The sequence below is a fragment of the Mustela putorius genome, unplaced genomic scaffold (genome assembly GCF_011764305.1).
Source record: "Mustela putorius furo isolate JIRA1106 unplaced genomic scaffold, ASM1176430v1.1 tig00003845_pilon_pilon_pilon, whole genome shotgun sequence".
Classification (NCBI taxonomy): domain Eukaryota; kingdom Metazoa; phylum Chordata; class Mammalia; order Carnivora; family Mustelidae; genus Mustela; species Mustela putorius.
Genome location: NW_025421998.1, coordinates 38883251 through 38905678, shown reverse-complemented (window position 1 = coordinate 38905678; position 22428 = coordinate 38883251). Strand labels below are relative to the sequence as shown.

At 43.7% G+C, this 22428-nt stretch overlaps 1 protein-coding gene across 5 annotated transcripts in view; it reads left to right on the top strand.

Moving 5' to 3' along the window:
• Positions 1 to 22428, top strand: part of SLC25A13 (solute carrier family 25 member 13) — a 180299-nt gene that overhangs the window by 124367 nt on the left and 33504 nt on the right. For 4 of the 5 annotated variants that reach the window (XM_045062725.1, XM_004767839.3, XM_004767838.3 and 1 more), the window contains one exon: positions 21375 to 21515. The exons of the other annotated variant lie outside the window; for it this stretch is intronic. In XM_045062725.1, coding sequence (XP_044918660.1) covers positions 21375 to 21515 — 141 coding nt within the window. The remainder of the gene's footprint in view (positions 1 to 21374; positions 21516 to 22428) is intronic. 5 annotated transcript variants of the gene reach the window in all.

Here is a 22428-nt window from a genome sequence, read left to right as displayed (position 1 = left end):
AGATCCTGTGCAGGGGCAGAGTCCTCTAGGGCCCGAGAACCATTCCTGAGATGGAAGGGTAAATGTTTCTGATCTTATTGCCTGTTAAGTCATGCCTGTTCAATCCGTCATTGCTTTTGGTTGGTTCTGCAGTAGAAGTCGTTTGTGGCAGAAAGTGTTTGGCCTTTGAAAGAATCTTTGCTGACCTTTTCCTAAAGTTCATTTGTAGTACGTTCTTCCGTCATGGCACCCTCTGCTGGGCCAGGCACTAAAACCTGTAGTTCGTGGAGTCGGCAGCCGTGGCTCTCTGCTTTGCTTGACCTTCCATATACCAGCACCTGCTCAAGCTTCTGTGTGCTTCTGGAAGAAGGATGCTGCGAAGCAACTGGCTGAGTGTGCTCAGCTGAGTGTCGATAGTGCTTGGAATGAGTATTTCTTTCTTTGGATGAACGGCCTGCATCTTGTTCTTAAGCTCAGCAAAACGTGATGTCTAGTTTTACCTCATGTACAAGTTTGTTCATGGGAATGCAAATACTTTAAGTAAATTAAACTCTTCTACAAAGACTGGTGCTATTTGATGATATGGTCGGTTAAATAAACGGGCTTTGATCACTAGGGCAATACAGTATTGGTATATTTTCCATCTAAACCTGTTTCTTAAAGATGAAGTCACTTATTTTTTCAATTAGTTCTGTGCAGGTAATGGCCTTCATAGAATAATCTTTTCTTAAAAATCGTTGCATTTCAATGCTGGGCAAACACATGAGAATATTAAACCTTTGTTTGGAAAGGGCTTATTGTCCTGTCTGACTTTGAATGGGGGTTCCTTAAAGGGAGGAGGAGCTAAGAAATCATCCTGGCCATTCTTAAGAGGTAGACGGAATTTGGCTCTTGCCTGACTCTCTTTCTGTTTGATCACTGACCTGTCGTAGATGGCCAGGTAGGGTCCCCTTGTCCTGTAACTTTAGGAGCATTCAGACTGGAAAAAGGGAGGCCTTCTTATTCTAAGTAAAAAGGGCACACAGTGATAATCAAAAAGAATATTATTAGGAGGTGCAGAATCTGCTCTTCCTGGTAAGTACTTTTCATTTGAAACAACAGGAGTGCCTGTTTGCGTCTCTGGGTTTTCTCCTGTTAAAGGGGTGCGTGTCCATCTGCTGCCTCTGGCCTGGCCTCCGGGCTGTTGCAGGGGTGTTTCTGTACGGGGGACGTAGGAGGGGTTGTTTCTCTTAAGTCAGGTTTTAAACCTTCTTGAAAAGACATGATTCTCTATCGCTGTAAGAATTTAAAATGTGAAATTAATTATGTGACACTGCTCAAGATTTTGGCAATAACCTGGAGGTTTATTATCTTTTTAACGAAAACACCTTGCCAGCACGTGGGTCTGGGAGATGGGTTGTGGCACGTATTGTCTGCTGTAGGTGGTCTTGTTTTCTTGTCTGTGGTCGCCCATTTCCAACACAAAGCACAGATTGGCATCAGAAGTGGTGCCTAGTTGTTGTAAAGGGGTGCAGCCCTTCTTGAAGCCTGATCTAAACACGGGCTTAAAATTGGAGCCACTTGGGCTTTACAGCTACTTAAAATATCTGTGAAATGAGGTTTACCATCCTTCATCTCAAAGGCAGGTAGACCGTGTCCTCGGTGTTTCAAGGCTCCTGTTGTGCTCCCTCCGCCCTACCAACGCTGCTTTAAGAAGTCAGAGTTTATTGTTCAAGTGTGCAATCTTGTAGGTAGCAAAACAGTCCAGACCCTTCAGCTCTCTGAGCAGCTGTTTTTAAAGCAGCAGCGTCTTCCTTTGCTGCGACAGAGTTTTCCCACCCTTGGAGCTAGACACACACCTGAGAAGGTCCTCGTGGCTTCCACAGCCTCATCTCTCCAATTGGGAATACAAAGGGCTTTGAAGGGCTGTGTCACGTGGTCAGCTCCCCTTCTTAGTTCACCCAAGCATGCCAGGCATTGACTTTTAAGTCCCCGGGGAGCTCCCCTTGCTTCATTATTACTGAGAATTAGTACACATGGCTGACTTTTCACTTGTAACTGAAGCTGCTCATGTCTTTGAAGAAGGCTTTTTCTGTTTTATAGTCTGTTTTCTGCAAAAACAGGAAGAATATGTGGGGAGATCTTTGTTTTATAACCGTCACAGCACTTGGCAAAACTAATAGTCTGTTTTATTATATTATATTATATGATAGTAAATTTGGAGGAAAATTTTAGAAGACAAAAACAACAAAACTTCATTCACTAATTTATTTTTGATTATAGCAACATCTGTAACTGAAGAAATAAAAAAAATCTTCTGTTTCTTTGATGTATATAAGAGGATCAAATCTAACTTTATTTTAAAGTCATTGTTTGCACCGAGAGTAATTTTGGTTTAGAGCACTATTAAAAATTTGACTTGAGCTTTCTGAGCATTTTTATAGATTCACACATAACAATAATGATATATTTAGCACCGTTCCAGACCAAACTAAAATGCCGAGCCTGGGGTTTACAAACTCTGAGTCTGAAAAGTTCTTTGCAGTGCATGTTCTCCATACGTTGCTTTGCTATGCTCTGTATTAGGCAATAGTTGCAGGAGTTTTGGCAGAGACCCAGATCCTCAGGCATCCCTGCACGAAATATATATACCTTCTGTTTCTTTCCATCTTTCTCCTTCTTGGGTTAGAAGCTCGGTGCCTGGAGGGGGACAGGATGAGAGGCCGCTGGTCAGTGACGGTGGAGCTCACAGGAAACGTGGCAGAGGAGAAGGGGCCTGTCACCACCCCCTTCCTAGTAGGTTCCCAGTGAATTTAAAAACTGACGTCACCTCTCACCACATTGTTGTTAACTGCTGTGTCGCTACTACTTACACCTGACACACATGGTGCCTCGTCTGTAAGTGGCGGTCCTTAATTCAGCAAAACAGATGTCTGTTGACGGAGTTCTCTGCATCTGCTGAAGTAGAGGGTTGAAATCCCAAGGAGTCTGGGATCTTCAGTTTTTGATCCTTTGATCTTAACAAGTCATCAGATAAGGAAAGACGAGTGGTGCCATGACTGGTTTCAAGGAGAAGGTAAACATGAGTAACTTATTTGGCATGAGAATAAATCTACATTGAAACGAAAAGAAATACTATTCACTGGGGGAAAAAAGTTACCAACTTTAAACCTCTCTCTTTTAAAGCTCATATTTAGTAAAAATTATTTGTATACCAATGGAAAATTTCTGTGGTAAAAATTATTTGTATACCAATGGAAAATTTCTGTGATAATTTTTAGAAAGACAAGTAAACGTGCTTTTTGAGCAGTAGTCCTTTGAAAGTAGGCCCATGGTATTTTTTTCCTTCGTGATCCCCACACACAAACACACACACATGCACACGGGTGTATGTGTGTGTGTAATATATCTAATGCTTGGGGCAGTTTATACTCCTATCAAGTGGCAAAAGCAATTGATGTGCCCCATCACTGGTTTGGAAAAGGACTGGTGAGGCTGTGGCATGAAGGGCCGTACTCACTACAGTCCCCTCCACGTATGGCCCTGTCATTGTCACCTTTATTCCCGTTATTATGGCGAGCCCCACAGGCATGATATCTTTATTCCTGTGGATATAGCTGTGAATCAGATACCATTTTTGAGGCACGTTTTTATCACTCACCTCTTTTACATCACATTCAGTTGTGGTTAATCTTCATTATGTAAAAAACAAAAAGGTACAGACCCTCATGTGCTTACCGCTTAGCTTCAGAGGTCAGACTGGACAAGTGAGGCTGGATGGAGGTCGTCCTCTTTCTGATGCAATAGCTTGTCCCTCCTTAATCTCCCAGGAGATAACCTTATCCCGAAAGTGGTGATTTTCATTTCCACGCATGTCTTTATACTTTCTATAAGTGCCGCCCTGAGCAGTATAAATGTTTGCCTTTGGAGGCTTCATTCTGTAGGACAGCTCATGATTCTTACCTCGATGCCTTCGCAGTTTTTCCTGCTGGTGCAACTCATGTGCTTTGTTTGCAAGAAAAGAACAGTAAATGGGAATATAACATTGAAATGTTGTAATGTGGCATACTGTGAGTATGCCTGTTACACATGTGTGGATTTATAGGATTTTGTATAGCTATAATTGGGACAGTGTATTTATTTAACCAATTTTTTTGTAACTTGGAGTTTCTTCCCTAGACCTTCCCCTCGTTCCTTCCTCAGTCTCCCCATTTAAACTCATGCCCAACACTAAGTAGATTTAAAATTACAACCCTCCTCACTGCCAGCATATATGCTCCCTCTCCCTCTCTGCGTTACTGTCCCCACTCCTTCCTCCCTCCTAATGGGAATGATTTCAGTGTGTTTCTCCATCACTGAGAAGGAGCTGTGTTCTGGTTATCTACTGTTGCATAACAAGTCATCCTAAAACTCAGTGGCCTCAAAAAGCAGTTTATTATCTCTTACGTTTCTGTGGGTTGACTGGGCTCAGCTGGGCACGTCTCATTTCTGATCTCCATGTGGTTACCAGCAGAGAGCAGCCGGGGCTGGAGTCATCTGAAGGCTTGACCGGGATGGATGTCCAAGATGACTCCCTTGTGGCTGCAGTGATGCCAGGGAGGCTGTTGTCCAGTGCTCCTGCTGTGGCTTCTCTCGTAGCTTGGGCAGCTTGATTCTGAAGGGGGGCTTCCCCAAAGTAGGTGTTCGGAGAGCCCTAGGCAGAAGCTGCAAGTCTTCTTAGGACCACTTAAGACTTTTGAGTGTCATTCCTCCTGGATTCTGTTGGTCAAACAGACCTCATATGCCAGAGTTCAAAAGGAGAGAAATTAGATTTTTACCTTTCAATGAGAATAACACTAAAGAATCTCCAGACTGCCTCTGGAGGGTTCAGCAGCCAGAATTGCAGGACAGGAACATCCTCACTGGCCTCTATTTATGACGATTTCATTGTTTATCTGACGTCTTCTCTCAGGGTCTGTTGCTGATTCTAGAACCCATTCCTGCTTCAGATCCCTTTTGGCTGCAGGGGGCAGAATCTCTAAAATAACAGTAGCAAAATGAGGGTTTACTAAGGGTGTCTGCGAAACTAAAGGCACTCGAGAATCAAGGCAGTTCTGGGAGCTGGCTGCTTTCTGCATTTTCTCCTCTTGGCCTCCTTGGGCTCTCTCACAGTGACTTTACGTGTTTCTGCACATTTTTTAAAGATTGTATTTTTTTTTTTCAAGACAGTTTTTAGTTCACAGAACTGGGAGAAAAATACAGAGATTCCCCTGAATACCTTTTACCCCTACACATGCATAAACTCCACTAGCATCAACATCCCCCAACAGAGTGGTATAATTATTACAATTGATGCACCTACATTGACACATCTTTATCATTCAAAATCCGTAATTCACATTATGGTTCATTCATGGTGTGATTCATTCTCTGGGTTTGGACAAATGTATCGTAACATACATCTATGATATTAATAATCATACAGAGTATTTTCACTGTCCTAAAAATCTTTTGAGCTCTGCCTATTCATCTCTCCCCTTCTCTTCTACCCTAAGCTCACTTCCATCAATCTTTTATACTGTCTTTACAGTTTTTCCTTTTCCAGAATATCTTAGAGTTGAAATCACATAGTGTGTAGCCTTTCCAGATTGTCTTCTTTCACTTAGTAATATGCACTTAAGGTTCCTCTGTGTTTTTCATGGCTCAGTAGCTCATTTCTCTTTAGACAGAATAATATTCCTTTGTCAGGATGTACCCACAGTTTATTTATTTATTCTCTTACTGAAGAACATCTTAATTTCTTCCAGGTTTGGGCAATTATAAATAAGACTGCTATAAACATCCTTGTGCAGGTTTTTGAGTAAATATCAGGGAGTACAATTGTTGGATCTTACGTTAGAGTTTGTTTAGTTTTATAAGGGACCTCTGAACTGTCTTCCAAAGTGGCTATACCATTTTCCATTTCCACCGGCAACAAATGAGAGTTCCTTTTGCTCCAAATCCTCACCAATGTTTGGCATTGTCAGTGTCATGAATAGCGTTTTATTTTACTGATCCATTTCTTCTCTTCCTCATGGTTTTGAATTCTTCAAGAATTCCTTCATATTCTTGCTGGCCATCTGGCCTGTCTCACTAACAGATGACCTTCAGCTTCTTTTCATCATCAGCCCCAGTTAATTAGTGCAGGTAGCTCAATTTTGTTTCGTTTTGGTTTTCATTTAATTATTAATGAAGAAGTTTGGGGTGCCTGCGTGGCTCATTGGGTTAAGCCTCTGCCTTCTGCTCAGGTCATGATCTCAGGGTCTTGGGATTGAGCCCTGCATTGGGCTCTCTGCTCAGTGGGGAGCCTGCTTTCCCCTCTATCTCTCAATGCCTGCTTCTCTGCCTACTTACGATCTGTCTGTCAAATAAATAAAATCTTAAAAAAAAGAAATGAGGAAGTTTGCTTGCCAAGTATCAGCTTTGGGTGCCAGGCTATAGATCAGTCTTGAGTCATGACCCTGCCCAGATATTAATAACTTTGCTTAACAAAATCATTTGTTTCAGCCGTCTGTGAACTCATTTAAATACATCTTGTACTTGAATTCAGCAAGTATCCCCTGAATAATAATGTATGTACTTTTGTTATAAAATACACCTAAAGGCATATTCTTTATGATTAAGCTTGAAATTCCTTCAGGTTTCACAAACAAGTCATATAAAACCAGGGAGAAAACTTCTTCATGTAATGAAGACATATGCTCGGATATTCGGCTGGTGAGTCAGATTGCCTGAAGTGGATAAGTCCTACTTCTGCGATCTTTCTCTTCTCAGAGTGTTCTGTGGAGGTGTGGTCTCACAGTGTAGATCTCTTGAGGCAGAATTGTTACTTATGTGTGTGTAGATGTCTGTGCACATATCCTACCTATAAATATAGAATGATGTGAGGCTCAGTCACTAAATTCAGCCTGTGAGGTTGCTCCTATGTTACATGACAAATAGACAGAATTTGTTATGCATTGTAGTGAAGCTGTGGAAGTGAGGTTATTTTTTTTTAATTTTTTTAATGCTTGTACATTTATAGTTAACTTGTTTAATGAAAATCTAATGGTTAGTAACATTGTTTTCAGATGGTGTCATTGTTATTATTTGGAATAATCTCTGGGAAGTTTCTCTGCATGCCCCCCCAGATTTAAGCCCATATTGTATTCCAGTCTTCCTCACTCCCTCCCTTCCTCATTTGTCAATGGCAATTTATAATTTGATAGATGACTTCTAATAGGATTGTAGTGGATTAAATTATTTTTACTTACAAAAGCTTCACATTATTTACTTTTCATTCATTTCCATATATTTACAAACTTAAAATTGTACCAAACACATATCTTAGACAACATTTTCTATATTTCAACATGTATTATGATTCTCCCTTTTTATTACGGAAAAATAGCCATATTCAAGCTAAGGTAGAAAATAAAGCAAAAGAAACTGACCATAATTCTTCAATTCTCATAGTGAAAGGTTTTTTTTTTTTAATTTCTACATATGCTTCATCCCTCTCTGTCCACTCTGTTGACTCCAAGGCCTAGAGACTGTATCAGGTAATGTGTACAAACTCATAGTTTGTCATGTCTGATCTGTCTTTACCACTTAAGGAGCTTTTCCTTTATAGGTGCTGTTGGCTCCTTGCATCCTGGGGATCGTGGGTAAATGTTGCCAGCCCTGAGATAACCACTAATGCTGAGAACAGGACCCACGTCTCACTGTTAATGTCCACATGCCTAGCATTGTGTCTGATATATGGGAGAGGCCTAAAAAACATTTATTGAATGAATAAATGCTTGATTAAAAGGTGTTGGTAATGAGGGCAGTAAATGTAGGGTAGTGATTTGATGTACTGAGTTGCTGTTAACTTCGATACAGATAGTCATGAAAGAGGCAGTAATTCCAGGGATCAGAGTGTAAAGGAAATGATGGACTTGAAGGAATGGCTGTAACATGCCCATGCCTATAGATACATATCTGGGATGTTTCTTTTTTTCTTTTCTTTCTTTTTATTTTTTTTTTTTAAGATTTTATTTATTTGTCAGAGAGAGAGTGAGAGCACAAACAGGGGGAGCGGCATGAAGAGGGAGAGGGAGAAGCAGGCTCCCCACTGAGCAGGGAGCCTGATGCGGGATTCGATTCCAGAACCCTGGGATCATGACCTGAGCCCATGCTTAACCGACTGAGCTACCCAGGCGTCCTTATCCAGGATGTCTTATAAGAAATGTTTTCTGTCCCTCAGTAAAGGAACTAACTGTTAAAAAGGTTCTGTTTATTTTATTTGGCTTTATTCCAATCCCCAAAATACGCAGAACCTTAGGAGCAGAATGAATGTAAAATATTTAAAATACCTGGGGTACTTGATACAGCTTATTTATTATTGCTTATGTTGTTAGAAAAGGTTTTATTGAATAATTAATGTATAAAGTTATCATGTCAGAATCATGAAGGAGTCATGCAAAAGGGTGGCTTTATTTATTTTTTTTTTTAATTTTATTTATTTGAGAGAGAGAGTAAGAAAGAGCATGAGAGGGGAGGAGGTCAGAGGGAGGAGCAGACTCCCCATGGAGCTGGGAGCCCAGTGTGGACTTGATCCTGGGACTCTGGGTTCATGACCTGAGCTGACGGCAGTTGCCCAGTCAGCTGAGCCACCCAGTTGCCCCTGAAAGAGTGGCTTTAAAACAAAAGAGACCAACAGAGAGCTTGTACTACACACCTGTTAGAATGGTTGAATTTTGAACCACTGACCGCATGCCAGGGAGGGTGTGAAGCATCAGGAACTCTCATCCGTTGCCGGTGGAAATGCAGAATGGTGCAGCCACTTCGGAACTTAGTTTTGAGGTTTCTTATAAAAGTAAACTGTAAGATCTGGTGATTGCAGTCCTTGGTTTTATCCCGGAGGAGTTGAAAACTTGTGTTTTCAACAAAAACCTGTACAAGGATACTTAAAACAGCTTTATTCATAGCTACCAGCTACCAAAACTTGGGGGACACTAAGATGTCCCTCAGTAGATGACTGGATAAATAAACCATGGGATAGCCAGACAAAGGGATATGGGTATGGAGTCTAAAAGGAAATGCGGTATGGAGGCATGAAGACTTGGAAGAACCTTAAATGCATATTAGTAAGTGGAAGAAGCCAGTGGGAAAGGCCATGTACTGTGTGATTACAGTATAGAATCCAGAAGAGATAAGACATTCTGGAAACAGTAATGTCTGAAGACAGTAAAAAGATCAGTGGTTGCTAGGGGTGGAGGAGAGGCAGAGAAATGCATAGCATGTAGACATTTTTAGGGCAGTGAACGTAACTCTGATACTGTCGTGGTGGATATGTCATTATACATTTGTCCAAACTGATAGAATGTACCAAGAATGAACTGTAAGGTGGACTGTGGACTTCGGGTTGTCATGATGTGTCAGTGTGGGTTCTTCAGTTCTAAGAAACGCAGCACCCCGGTGGGGGTGATGATAGTGGGGGAGGTTTGCATGTGTGGGGGCAAGAGGTAGGTGGGAAATGCTTTTGTAAACCTGAAACAACTCTAAAAAATAGAAGACCCAGTAAGTAGCAAAAAATGTTAACCGTGACAGTCTCTTAAGTTGGAGATTTCAGAGAAGTTCATGAGGCAGCTTGGTCACAGTGTGGCCAGAAAGTCTTCTGGGCTGGGACTCGGGCAGTGGGCTGGAAGCCTGGCTGCTTCCGGGGGAGCTCATGCTCCAGACTTGAGCTGGACTTGGAGCACGAAGAACAGAGGTATCTGATGGCACCCAGTTTATCAGGGTGGCCTGCCTCGCATCTTCTGTGTGAGGGGAAAGTCCAGCTCCTAAGAGGCCCTGAGCCAGCGAGATTTCTCTCTCTTGTTTCCTCCCTTTTCCTTCTGTGGCAAAGTCACAGCCTTGTTTGACTCAACACGGTTCAAGCACTGGGCCATCCTTCTGGTTATCTAATAAATGGAGGAGGGGTTTGTTATGATGTGAAAATACAAAGAACGATTGGGCTACAGCTTTTATGCAGTTAAGGTACTTTAGACATTGAAGGTCTGTAAATCATTACATGATTCTGGTAGTAGTAGTCAAAATAGACACGGATCACAGACACAGCCCAAATGGGAACATTTTTGACAGGTCTGGAACTTAATTGCTTTTTAATGTCAGTCAAATGGATTCCACTTTGGTTTCTTGGCCAGGCTTCTATAGGCCTATTAAAATCCTATGAAGTTGAAAATACGATACTTGATACTTGTAAAATGTGTAAACAGCATAGCCTTTTTGCCGTGTAGTTAAGAAGTTAAGAATAGGAAATTTCAGTTTGGTGTTTCTCAAAAACAGTTAAGTGGTGAGACTCCAGTTCTCTCTTAAAATTTCCATTAGTTCCAGAGTTTTTACTGAACAGCTTCTTTTACACATCACATCCAAGGAGGCGACCCCGTACTGGTTCACGGTCCGAGGCTGCGTGTAGTCAGATAGCTAGGCATACTAGTTTGCTAGGACTGCCGTAACAAAATGCCACACACTGCACAGTCGAAGTCACAGAAGTTTATTTTCTCAGACTTAGGAAAGCCAGGAGCCCAAGAGCAGGGTGCCTGGGTTTCCTTCTGCAGCGTGTGTTCTTCGCTTGCGGACGGCCGTCTCCTTGCTGTGTCTTCACATGTCAGCCCTTGGTCTGTGTGAGGCCCATGTTTTCATCACTTTTAAAGACTCCAGTCATACAGAATGAGGGCCCATCCACATGACCTCATTTTACCTTAATTGCCTCTCTAATGTCCCTATTTTCAAATACAGTCACAACCCAAGGGTGTAGGGTTAGGTCTCCAACTTAGGAATTCTTGAGGGATGCCATTGAGCCTATAGCACCAGGAGTTCAGCTAAAGGTTCTTTTCTCAACTTGCAGCAAGGACTCGGCTTCTCCGTTGTAGCTGAGCAATGATGTCTCCTGTGAGCATTGGGTCCAATACTGTCCCCAGCACTGTCCCTTCAGAGCTGGATAGAGGGTGAGGGACTTCTTGGCTCATGCCCCCTCACATTTGCCAGCTTCTTTGTGAGATTGTTGAATTCCTATCTTGGGTATTGCCACATACCTGACTGCTGTCAGCTACTGTATTTTAATTTCATTCATCCTCCACTATTTGCTGAATATTTTTTTTTAACCTCTTTTTTTTTTTTAAGTAAGCTCTATGCCCAATGTTTGACGCTCGAACTCAGGACCCCGAGATCGAGAGTCATGAGCTTCACTGAGCCAGCCAGGTACCTCCCTGTGATATATTTTTTTTCTTTTTTGAGAGAGGGTGAGGGGGGGCGCGAGGAAGGGGGCAGACTCCCCACTGAACACGGAGCCCGAAGCAAGGCTCGAACTCAGGAGCCCGAGATTATGACCTGAGCTGAAATCAAGAGTCAAGACACTTAACCAAACTGAGCTGCCCAGGTGCCCCCGCTGTGATCTTTATATATGATGATAATACCTGTACTACTTACAAGTTATTTTCATGTTTGCATGTAACATTGAGTTAGTAAGAGAATAAATAGAAAATATCTCGGAGCTTAGATTTCTTAAGCAGTCTTTGTTTTTCGGGGTGCCTGGGTGTCTCAGTCAGTAAGCATCTGCCTTCAACTCAGGTCTGGCATTGAGTCTCACGTGCGGCTCCCTGTTCAGAGGAGAGTCTGTGTCTCCCCTCTGTGTGTGCTTGCTCTCTCTCTCTCTCTCAAATAAATAAAATATTTTAAAAAAACAAAACAACTTTGTTTTTTAGTTTCTCTAAATACTAGATACTGTCATCACTTGAACATTCATTTTATGTGAAATGTGCATCATTAGACATTTACTAGTGTAGACCTTTTTTATAGTTATAATTTAATTTGTATCCAAATAATCAAAATAATGTATTTGGGTGTTAGTTTAAAAAAGCCATATTCCATAACTTCATATTAATCTATTTTTGACACATGTAAGCACACATTTTAGAATGTCAGTGTGCAATTAGATATTCTTAGCACATGTCATTTGTGAAAAGCACTTTAAATCTAAGTACATTCAATTGAGCATAATTAAAATATCAAGATACACATTCTTCATATACATTTTGCCACTTAATTTTTTAAGTAGCTATAAGTATCTACCATGTGAATTCAAATTAAAGGGAGGTGATTATATTTAATGCTTTTAGTTTAAAATATAGCAGGAATTATGCTATGTTAAAAAAAATACACTGCTGTGTTTTCTGTGGACAGCAGATTGATGACAGGATTGATTTTTTTTTTTTTTTTTTTTATTGCATGACTGTTAATAGTTTCTGAATATTCTCAAGACCGTTTCCCAGAATGGTTTGAGGGGTATAGATCATACGAAAGCATGCTTTTTCATCGTGTGAGTTCTTTTGGCTTGACTCCCCAGGTCCCAGGAAAGAATGGTCAGGGACACCATCCAGGTTAGGAAAGAAGGCTTTGGAGAAGGGCTTGTTTAGTTCCTAACAGGTGAAAGAAAATGGATCCTGGGGAAGTATGAACCGGAGCTACTGAACCAGTCCTTTAGATAATGTATTTAGATATACATTTAGATAATGTGTTAAAGCTATAGCTCTCTTCCGTAGCTTAATGATAAGCAGATAGCCTTGGCAACTCATTCTAAGGCATGTGACTTTAAAACCTACTTGTTCATCACTATTGGACCTAAACTATGATAGTTTCATTTTAGTGTGAGGTCACTGTCCTTAGGGCCCTAGGGTATGTTGCCTTTCTATTTGATTTTTTGAAATTCTGTTTTTAAAAAGTAGATTCACCCCTTCCCACAATAAAATTACCTGTGCGGCATCAGAAGTGTCAACAGTGAGCTTCATCATTACTAACATGGCAAGAGAAATTGTGAGAAGAAGAAATCAAGCTTACAGTAGTCTCTGGTCAATGAGCAAAAGCTGGGACAGGAGCCACATTTCAGGTTCTTTGCATTCTCTCTAGTCCATTTCAGAGAGGCGGGTATTAGAGGGAAAAACCCTGTGATTTTACTTCGAGCTGTGAGGAGCATGTCACGTGAAAAATTAGAGCATTTGGAAATAATGATGCTTTGTGTCGAGAGAGCCCTGTCCATTTGGGAGGCTTGGTGCTTGGGCCTCACGCTGACATAGTTGCAGCTTGCTCAGTCCCATGCCCCTGGCTGAGCTGGGTTGCCCTCAGCCCTCCTGATGCACAGGTGAACTGATGAAGACGGTGCATTGTAGTCCTGTAGTGGCTGTAGATTACAGCCACTGCAGCTCTCCCAGAGACGTGGATGTTTGGTAGCAGAATGGGACGTCCAGCATTGACTTAGGACAGCTTTAAAGGTCCAAAGGCAGTAGAAGTTGATCTTGGATGGAATGGGCATTTGTGAGGCTTTCCCTATAGCAGTCTCACGGCCTGGTCAGAAGAACGTGCCCCGTGCCTTGTTTTCGGTGGTGGGGAGCTTTGGCGCAGTGCCCAACCTGATCTCCGTCTCCACTGCTTCTGTGACTCATGGTGCTCGTTTCCAGAGTGGTTTGCTGGTATTTGGGGGCCGTCCACAGCTGGATGGAAGTGCAGAAACCAGTTCCCCCAAGAGAGTGGGGGAGACACTGTACTGGTTAGCTACCATGGCTGCTTTACCAGCTCTTTCCTACAGCTGGACAGGACGAGGCTTTTATCAGTAACAGAAGTATTTCAGAATTAGAAGTACCCAAGTTTTGTTGAATGTGAGCTTGGATTTAACTGATAAAGTTAAATGAATTTAAATAAAAACTCTCCCGTTATGTTGAGCATCTCTCCATCACCCATCACTAGGAGAGGTTTTTTTTTTTCCCCCTTGAAACTTTTTTTACTCTAGATTACTACTTCATACAATGTTCAGTATCACGGTGCTTTCCTCAAAAAGAAAGTTTAATTTACAGATTTCTAGGGAAAGACAAAATGGGAGCTCATTGTACTGGCTTTGAGGGCATTTGGTAAGCGAAATTCACCTAAACAGTATTTGCTAATGGTGATCAGTACCGTTGATTGAGTAGCATGCTAAGTACTAGGATACACGCTTTATGTGCACGCTTTCATTTCATCTTTACATAGTCCTATAAATAACTTCTAGAACGTGTGCTCTGTAAGGGTGGGGGCTCTTCTTAGTTCTGTGCACTCTTACACAGCTGCTATAGAGTGGGAACACAATTTCTTTTTAAAAAGTTGCTACAAAATACTTTGTCATACTGACCCTGGTATTCACTACAGTGCATTGGGCAGTGTTCTTGCTCAGTACCTGGTAACAGCCCAGGGAAGAGTCCCCATCTCACTGAACTGACTCATTCCTCACCTGCAGGTCCCATGCACTCAGTGGGCTAGGGTCTCAGGAAACCCACTGTGGTGCCTTCTGTGGCTCTGGGTCCTCTCGGACAGGTACACATCACAGCCGTAACCAGCACATGGGCACACCGCAGCCTACTGTGTCTCTGTCTTTCGGAGTTGAGGCGGGGAATGCATGAGCCATTGCCCTGGACTCGTCTTCCAGAAGTCATTAGCTACCTTGTTGACCTGTCTGTGTTGCACATTGGACTAAGCTCACCATAACTTCTGGGGAGCCAGGACATTGTGTTTACTGTCGATTCTCAGAGGTCATTTGTTTTTATGTTTGGTTTATGCTTCAGAACTTTCATGATCTCCGTTTGCTGAATCCTGACCCATTTGATTATATTTTTCTGTATCTTTGGAGCAGAAGGAGTAGGGAAAAGCCCAGTTTCACACCCTGCTTTCCTCTCCTCCCCTACCCGGAACCTGTATGCTGTCTTGTATAAGTGCAACATAACCATCCCCAGTTCTGTCTTCCTTTTCTCCTTAATTACGCTAAATACATTTGCATTCTACCTTGCTTGCTTCCAAATATGATATCGCCTCTCCCTTTCCCTTCCCTTAAAAATGTGGATTATAGGGGCACCTGTGTGGCTTAGCCGTTAAGTGGCTGCCTTCGGCTTAGGCCATGATCCCAGGGTCCTGGGATTGAGTCCCGCATCGGACTCCCTGCTCAGTGGGAAGCCTGCTTCTCCTTCTCCCACTCCCCCTGCTTGTGTTCCCTCTCTCGCTGTGTCTCTCTCTGTCCAATAAATAAATAAAATCTTTAAAAAAAAATGTGGATTATACAAACTCTAATTCCCCAGCATCCATTTTCCCATCTTCCGGGTCACAGATCACACCGTATGCCGGACCTTGCCTCCCTGTGCCGGCAGGCATTGCTGCCATTCCACTGTTGGCTTCTCCCCTCCGGAAGTCCCTTGCTTGACTTCAGTGCCTGGACTTCTGAACACTGTGGTTTGTGGCAGAGGCTTCTCGTCACATCTTCGGTTTCCACTCTGTGTGTTTCATCTCCCTGTAGCCCATGGAAGCTCCTGCCTTTGGTTAGCACAGATGTGGGGAAAGGCTCTCCTCTGTCTCCATCCCTGCTCCCAGCGCACCTTTCCATTGCCTTCCGGAAGTGTCCCCCACCCTTATGTGCCTATGGTCCTGTTACACAGATGTAAAACGCTGGGTCCTTTCTTTGCTCCTACACACTCCTTTGGTCCCGCATTCAGCAGCCAGGCCCGGTGCTCGGTACTATGTCTGTTACTTACGCAACCCCTACCCCTTACCTGATCAGTGAAGTTCTGATTCTGGCCTTTTTTTTTTTTAAATCTCCCACCTAGTCTGCTTTAGCAGGCCCTAATTGTCCGCCCTGCCTCAGGGCTCTCCTTCCCTCCTGAACCCTCTCCCTTCTGCCATCCGGTCCTCTTTCTGCAACACAGATACTAGTCATGACCTCTCCAGCTCCCAGGCTTGATTCCGGACCTGCTCTCCTCCCGGCACATGCAGTGGAAGGTGCTGTCTGCAGGATGGAGCCCGGGTCTTCAGCGTCGCATTCGAGACGTCCCGTGATTTGGCCCCCGTGGCCTTATCTGCGTTGTCTGTCTCCTAGCCCCGCAGGCCCCGTGTGAGTGGCTGGCAGGTTCTGCGAGCTGCCAGGACGGAACGTGCGGTGATTCGTGGCGTGAGGGCACGGCCAGCCTCCAGCAGGTGTGCTCTGTGTCCAGGCTCCCCCCTTCCCAGCTTTGTGATTTTGGGCATGTTACATGAGCTCCTTCAGCCTTCTGGTCTCGCTTTGTTCTCTTATAAAACTGGAAGAGTATTGCCCACCTTCTGTGATGAGGACCGAAAGGGAAGATTCTTACAGCGCTCTTGGCATAGTGCCTGGTACATAGTAAGCACCCAAATAAATGCCAGTGGGTGAAAATGTTGATCTCACCATAGTGATCACTCTTACTAAGATTTCGCTTGGACAGGTGTGGTGTGGGTCTCTGTACCCTGTGAGTGTGGCAGGCCCCCGTCCCTGTGCCTTTGTGCCATTCTCCACCTGGATTAGCTAAATCCGAACTGCACGCAGTCACCAGCTGATGTGTTATTTTCTTACATGCCGCCTCCCCACAGTATCCCAGCCAGCAGAAATCTTGCCCTCCTTCAGATTGCCATGGCAATTTGTCTGGACCTTACCTCTTGTATATTATAATTACCTTTCTTCCCATGTGCTGTTTTTTCCTCCTCATAAGGCATGTATTTATCGAGCCCAGTCGAAAATCCTCTGCTCGCAGGCTGTGTAGCCCTTCATAAGTGCTGTATTGGCTTGCTCGCGCTGCTGTAACAGAATACCACAGCCTGGGTGACTTAAACAACATGAATTCATTTTCTCGCCTCCCTGGAGGCTGGAAGTCCAAGCTGGTGTCGGCAGGGTTGGTTTCTTCTGAGGCCTCTCGCCTTGGCTCGATGGTGGTGGCCTTCTCTCTGTGCGCTCACGTGGTCTCTTCTGTGTGCACGTTTGTGTCCGTATCTCAGTTGGCTCTTATGGTACATAGTAGGGCAGCAGTTACGTTGGAGTAGGACCCACTCATACGACCTCTTCTTCCCTTAGCTGCCTTTGGAAAGGGCCTGTCTCAAAATACAGTCACCCTCTGAGGTGCTGAGGGTTAGGACTCACTTCAGTCTATGAATTTTTTTGGATACAGTTCAGCCCATAGCAGTTCCTTTAATGTTTTATGCCTCAGTTTTCTCTTCTGTAAAATCTAGAAGAAAGACCTCTGGGAGGGCTGGAGATAGGTAATCCATGCAGAGCAATACCCCAGTGGCCAGTAAGGGGTGCTTCATTAATATTTATTCCTTCACTCTTATTTCAAGCTCCTTGAGAACAGGCATGCTTTCTCACTCACCTCATGTGCTTGGAGTTCTTAGGACAAACTCTGAGCACGATTACTTATGAATATGTGGTGAATCTTTATGATGTGAGTGAAAGCATGATCAGGTAGCAGAGGGAGTCTGCCGTGAGTGCGTGTTTGTCTTTAGACGGATGCACTAGCAGCTACGATTCCGGCGAGAAGGAGCACACCAAGAGATCTGTAGATGAGTCTGTGTGCCCGCGGTAAAGACGACATACCACACAGAGCAAGTCCTAGTGTCGAAGGTCTTCGCCCGTTCTACTTGCCACAGACTCCGGAAAGTCACAGGGAAGTGATCTGTGACGCAGTTCCACACGCACACACAGGATGTCTTCACACAGCCAGGTCTCTCCAGTGATGAGGGACACCAAGCCGGCACACACAGTAGGTGTTCCTGTTGGCAGCCCCTGGAGCCCACTGTCTTTGATCTCCCAGAGGAGGCACAGGGGTAAGGCACTGTGAATGGACAACAGGCCGGGAGTCAGGACAGCCGCAGCCAGCATGCCGCTCAGTGGTCCTGTCGTGGTGATGCCCAGACACTGCACATCTGGTGATAAGCCTCGTCGCTCGGTGCCTCGGGGTCTCCCGTTTCCCTCTAGCTTGACTCCAAAGGACCGATTCATCTTCGGAATCTCTGTAAGTGCCACTTTGAATCTGTCTGTTCTTCTTTCTGAGCCCAGCTGAGGCAAGGAGCCCATCCTTTTTTCTCGGCATCCCTACCCTCTCTTCCCAGTGTGTCTGTTCCCTGCAGCTGTCTGAAGTGGATCTGACTTTTGCATTGTCCTTAGAGATTAGAATTCACTCTGCTGTGCTCAGAGAATCAGTGTCTATTGATTGGCTTGGAGTCAGGGAATGGAGTATTAAGTTCTTATTTTGTATATAACCTGAACTTTGACAAGTGTTTGTACAGATGGAAGAGAACAAGTAAGAAAGCAATTCTGTACCTAAGAATTGTACCTTTACTAATGGCACCACTTGGATCTGTAGAAGTTTGTTGTGAGGTCACATGTAAAATAAAGTTGCTTTCTGAAATAAAGTGGAAAGCTGGCATTAGAAATCCCAGCTGGGGGCGCCTGGGTGGCTCAGTGGGTTGGGCCGCTGCCTTTGGCTCGGGTCGTGATCTCGGGGTGCTGGGATTGAGTCCTGCATTGGGCTCTCTGCTCAGCGGGGGGCCTGCTTCCCTCTGTCTCTCTCTGCCTGCCTCTCCATCTACTTGTGGTTTCTCTCTGTCAAATAAATCTTAAAAAAAAAAAAAAGAAAGAAAGAAAGAAAGCCCAGCTGTAGGAGGCCTGTCTAGCAGCCTCTCCGCATTCAGAGGGATCTGGAGGTGATGCAGTGAAGTCAGGCAATCGTCAGCTCTCACTGCACATCTTACTCCTGCAGGAGCAGTTTGTAAAAGGGTGGTTGCGGAATTTCTTATTTGGCTGGAGTAGGATTTAGAAGTCACTGCTTTTCAGAGCTCTAAAAGTGACTAATATGCAGCTGGAGAGAAGAACCGTCCCTCTTAGGAGACCAGAAAGGAGTCAGGTTTGGAGTCACTACCATGTCCCAAGCACTGTGCTGGCTGCAGTCCGTTCGCCATCTCTTTGGGCCTCGTATGAGGTGAGGTGGTTTGACTCAACCATCAATTTGGGCCTCGTATGAGGTAAGGTGGTTTGACTCAAAGGGACGAGGGGGGTGGGGTTGGTCCTCCCAGGGGACGCTCCGCCTGCAGGCTGTGTGTGCTGCTTTGCGTTTGTTCCCGTGCTGTTCTTTGCGATCAGTGTATGCAGACCGCTTTCCCTTCTGCCCTTGGTAGAGATGCTCTTGCCCACTTCTGAACTTTTAAAAATCAGTCTCAGAGTAATTCCTACTCCACAAATCTTTCTCAGCAGTTCTGCTCCCATGCATGATTTCAAAATAAGTTTTCATTCATTACTGCAGCTCAAGAGCTTGGATCAAGAAGCACAAACCTGGGGAGGGTATGTGCTTTGGTGAGTGCTGTGAAGTGTGTAAACCTGGTGATTCACAGACCTGTACCCCTGGGGATAAAAATATATGTTTATAAAAAATAAAAAATTAAATTAAAAAAAAAAAAAAAGAAGAAGCACAAACCTAATCCTCATTGTGCCATTGGTGCTGTTACTAATCCGGGTCCGTCTCCTCACCTCCTTCTGCCAACCTTAACTCCTGGCGCGTTGTGTGCAACGATGGAGGTGCAACCCCACAGAATCCTGAAGGGCTGTAGACAGGCTGTGGGTTGGCCCCGCCACCTCCTTGCAGGTCACAGCAGTGTGGAAGCAAAGCTTGGCTCTTCTAAGCCAACGAGAAGAGGGAGCCTAGTGTCTGTGCAGACCAGAAGAACACATTGGCCTCCGGGCGTGTTGCCTCACGCTCTTCTTCCCACTTTACGAGGGCCTTTCTTGGGCCTTTTGATGCATCCGTTCTAGGTTTTTTTCTACCAGAGTTGTTTGCCCCATCTTCTAAGAGTCACCTAGGAGAGCCGGAGGGGGTGGGTAAAACAAGCAAGTGAGAAGGACTGGTCCGTGTGGCAGTCAAGACACTGGGCAATACCGCTGCCTTGGAAACAGTTGTAATGTGGGCAGAGAGTGGAAAGCTTGGTCTGTTTTTAACAAGTGTGTCTTGATTAAGGGATCAAGTTAGTAAAGGTGAAAAAGCAATTTGATTTATAGAGAATTAATGGGTGAACAGATTTTTTTTTTTTTTTTTCTAATGTGGCTATGTATATCAGGTAAGTTATGTAGAGGCATTTGTGTTTTTTTTTGTAGAGGTAATACATGATCTGTGTAGAAGAAATACAAAATAGAGCAGAAAAGAAACCACTTGTATCCTACCAGTCACAAGCACTGCACTGGTGTGTTCTGTGCATGGTGGTAAGGACTAACGGGGACAGCTGGACATGCGTTTCAGTAGGAGGGTTCTTACTTCCCAGGATGTATGTTGAACATTTTCCACAGTATTTTTATCGGCAGCATATAGTACTCATTGCATGGCATACTCAGATTCATTTAATTCATCCCCGATCATTGGGTATGTACGTTATCTCACTTTTGTTTCCGAGTAGTTTAAATTATACTTCCAAGATCATCTTTGCAGCCACTGTTGGTTAGTACTGGCCCTTTGGTGAGGGCCCATACATTGGCTAATGACGTCAGGGAATCTAGCCAGAAGTAGTTTTGTGTCCTATGAGTCTACATCATGCTTGTTACCGTGATGGCACCAACGGAGCTGTAAAATAGCAGCATCGCCGCTGTGGTGGCATCGCTCTGTGGTAACGTTACTGTGCAGTCAGGATTCTGTACTGTATCCTGCATCAGCCTGAGTGCGGATGAAATAAAAATTTAATGTATGTGTGACAAGGAATAACAAGTTGAAGTACAGTGGGAAAGAATGTAATTGCTTATAATAAATACAGGCTTAGCTTTGAAATAACTAGCTTAAAATTTCCCTTATAGTACACTTTAAAGATTTCCACCGATGGTCACAGGGGTGGGGCACCCAGTCACTGCTGGAATGAAATAACACACGTTGCTCAAAGTTTGGGCCATGATTGATTTAATGCATATTTTTACTACTTGGACATTTATCTTTGTGAAAAGAGCAATCTTACACAGGTAATACATAAATAAAATTATAAGAATATGCAACTCCATAAAAGGGGGTTTGATGATGGACCTGATTTTTTAAGAGAAGAAAAAAGAGCTTTTATCTACGTTTACATGTTCTCTGGCAATTCTTGAGTCACTGCCAGAGTCAGAAGGTCCGTCATGGGAGAGCCTGTGTCCACCTTGTCTCCTCCTTTTCTGACAAGCAGGTTAGTGTGTCTTGATTTGGATACTCTGATTTTCATTCTCTTGTTGCCTTTGTGCCCTTGGCTTTGAGCCCTGTGATGGCAGCTGCTTGTGCTTCAGGGAATCTTTGTCATTTCCATGTGAAGACACTGGTGAGGCCAGGAGACATCAGTCTCTGGTTTTTTTCTTCTTTCAACCTCTGAGTGAGGGAAATAGGATCTCAGTACCCAAAGTCTCTTTGGCAATAGCTGTATTTTTGATCAGACTCGTCACTGTCTTAATTGTGAAACTATAGACTCTTGAAGATAGAATATTCTGCACTCCGTGAAGGATAATGCCTCCACTCTTCCTAACCCATCTTACCCTTACCCTTCTTTGGTCCTAAATCTTTACTTTTACTCTCTTTTAGGCAGGAGGCTCCCAGGTCATTTTCACAAATCCTTTGGAAATCGTCAAGATCCGTTTGCAAGTGGCTGGAGAGATCACCACTGGTCCCAGAGTCAGTGCCCTGTCTGTCGTAAGGGACCTGGGGTTCTTTGGGATCTACAAGGTAACTTTCCTTTTAGCCAATTATTAGTTCCGTGTTCAACTTCTAAATTAGCAAATGGGGCAAACTATGTAAGTAAACTTCTCCTCGGCATGAAATCGATTCCTCACATTTTGGTACCTGGAGAAGACATTCCACTGGGGCCCATAGGGCACCTTCATGCCCGCTTTCAAAAAGCCATCCTCAGAATACACTGATCACGGTTGACTGTGAGGTGAATGGCGTCCTGCTGCATACCTTACAGCATCAATGGCAGGGAACTTTCGGTTTTGTTATTGGTGCAAAACCCTAGTTCCCAGTGCTGCCCTCTATGAAGGATAGATGGATCACAGGGTGCCGTTTCTCGGAAGAAAGGCTGAGCACTCAGTTCCAGGAAAAGCCTGTACCAGATGGGGAATTTATTTCCTGGTCCTGTACATTCCGGCCCTGTCCGTATGTATTTTTCATTTAGAAAACAGTTTTTTGGAATAATGACAAAAACTGGGCTTTCAGAAAGTTCTTGATATTTGTTATTCACAATTCTCTACCAAAAAGTTGAATTGGAATCTGTTAGAATTAGCTCCATATATGCACAGCTCTAAGGCTTTATGAAACATAAGGTGTTTACCATTTTTCAGTAAGAAGGTTTAAAAAATGTTTTCCGTGGCCAATTTGACTAAGTATAGCTTCAGGAATAAGTAAACCTGAAGTCAGATGTTCACAGAAAATGGTGGTCATTGATTTCCCCACAAATATACAAAATCCCATCATATAAAATTGGTATTACTCTTTTCTGTACATAGGTATCAAGAAATATTCTGTGCAAACTCTTTGTAAAAATTTTGAATCAGTGTTTTGATCACCGCTTTTTGAATCAGCCATTCATGTGGTCTCACGGAGGGCACTGTGTTCATTTGTATCTCACGCTGGCAAGGTG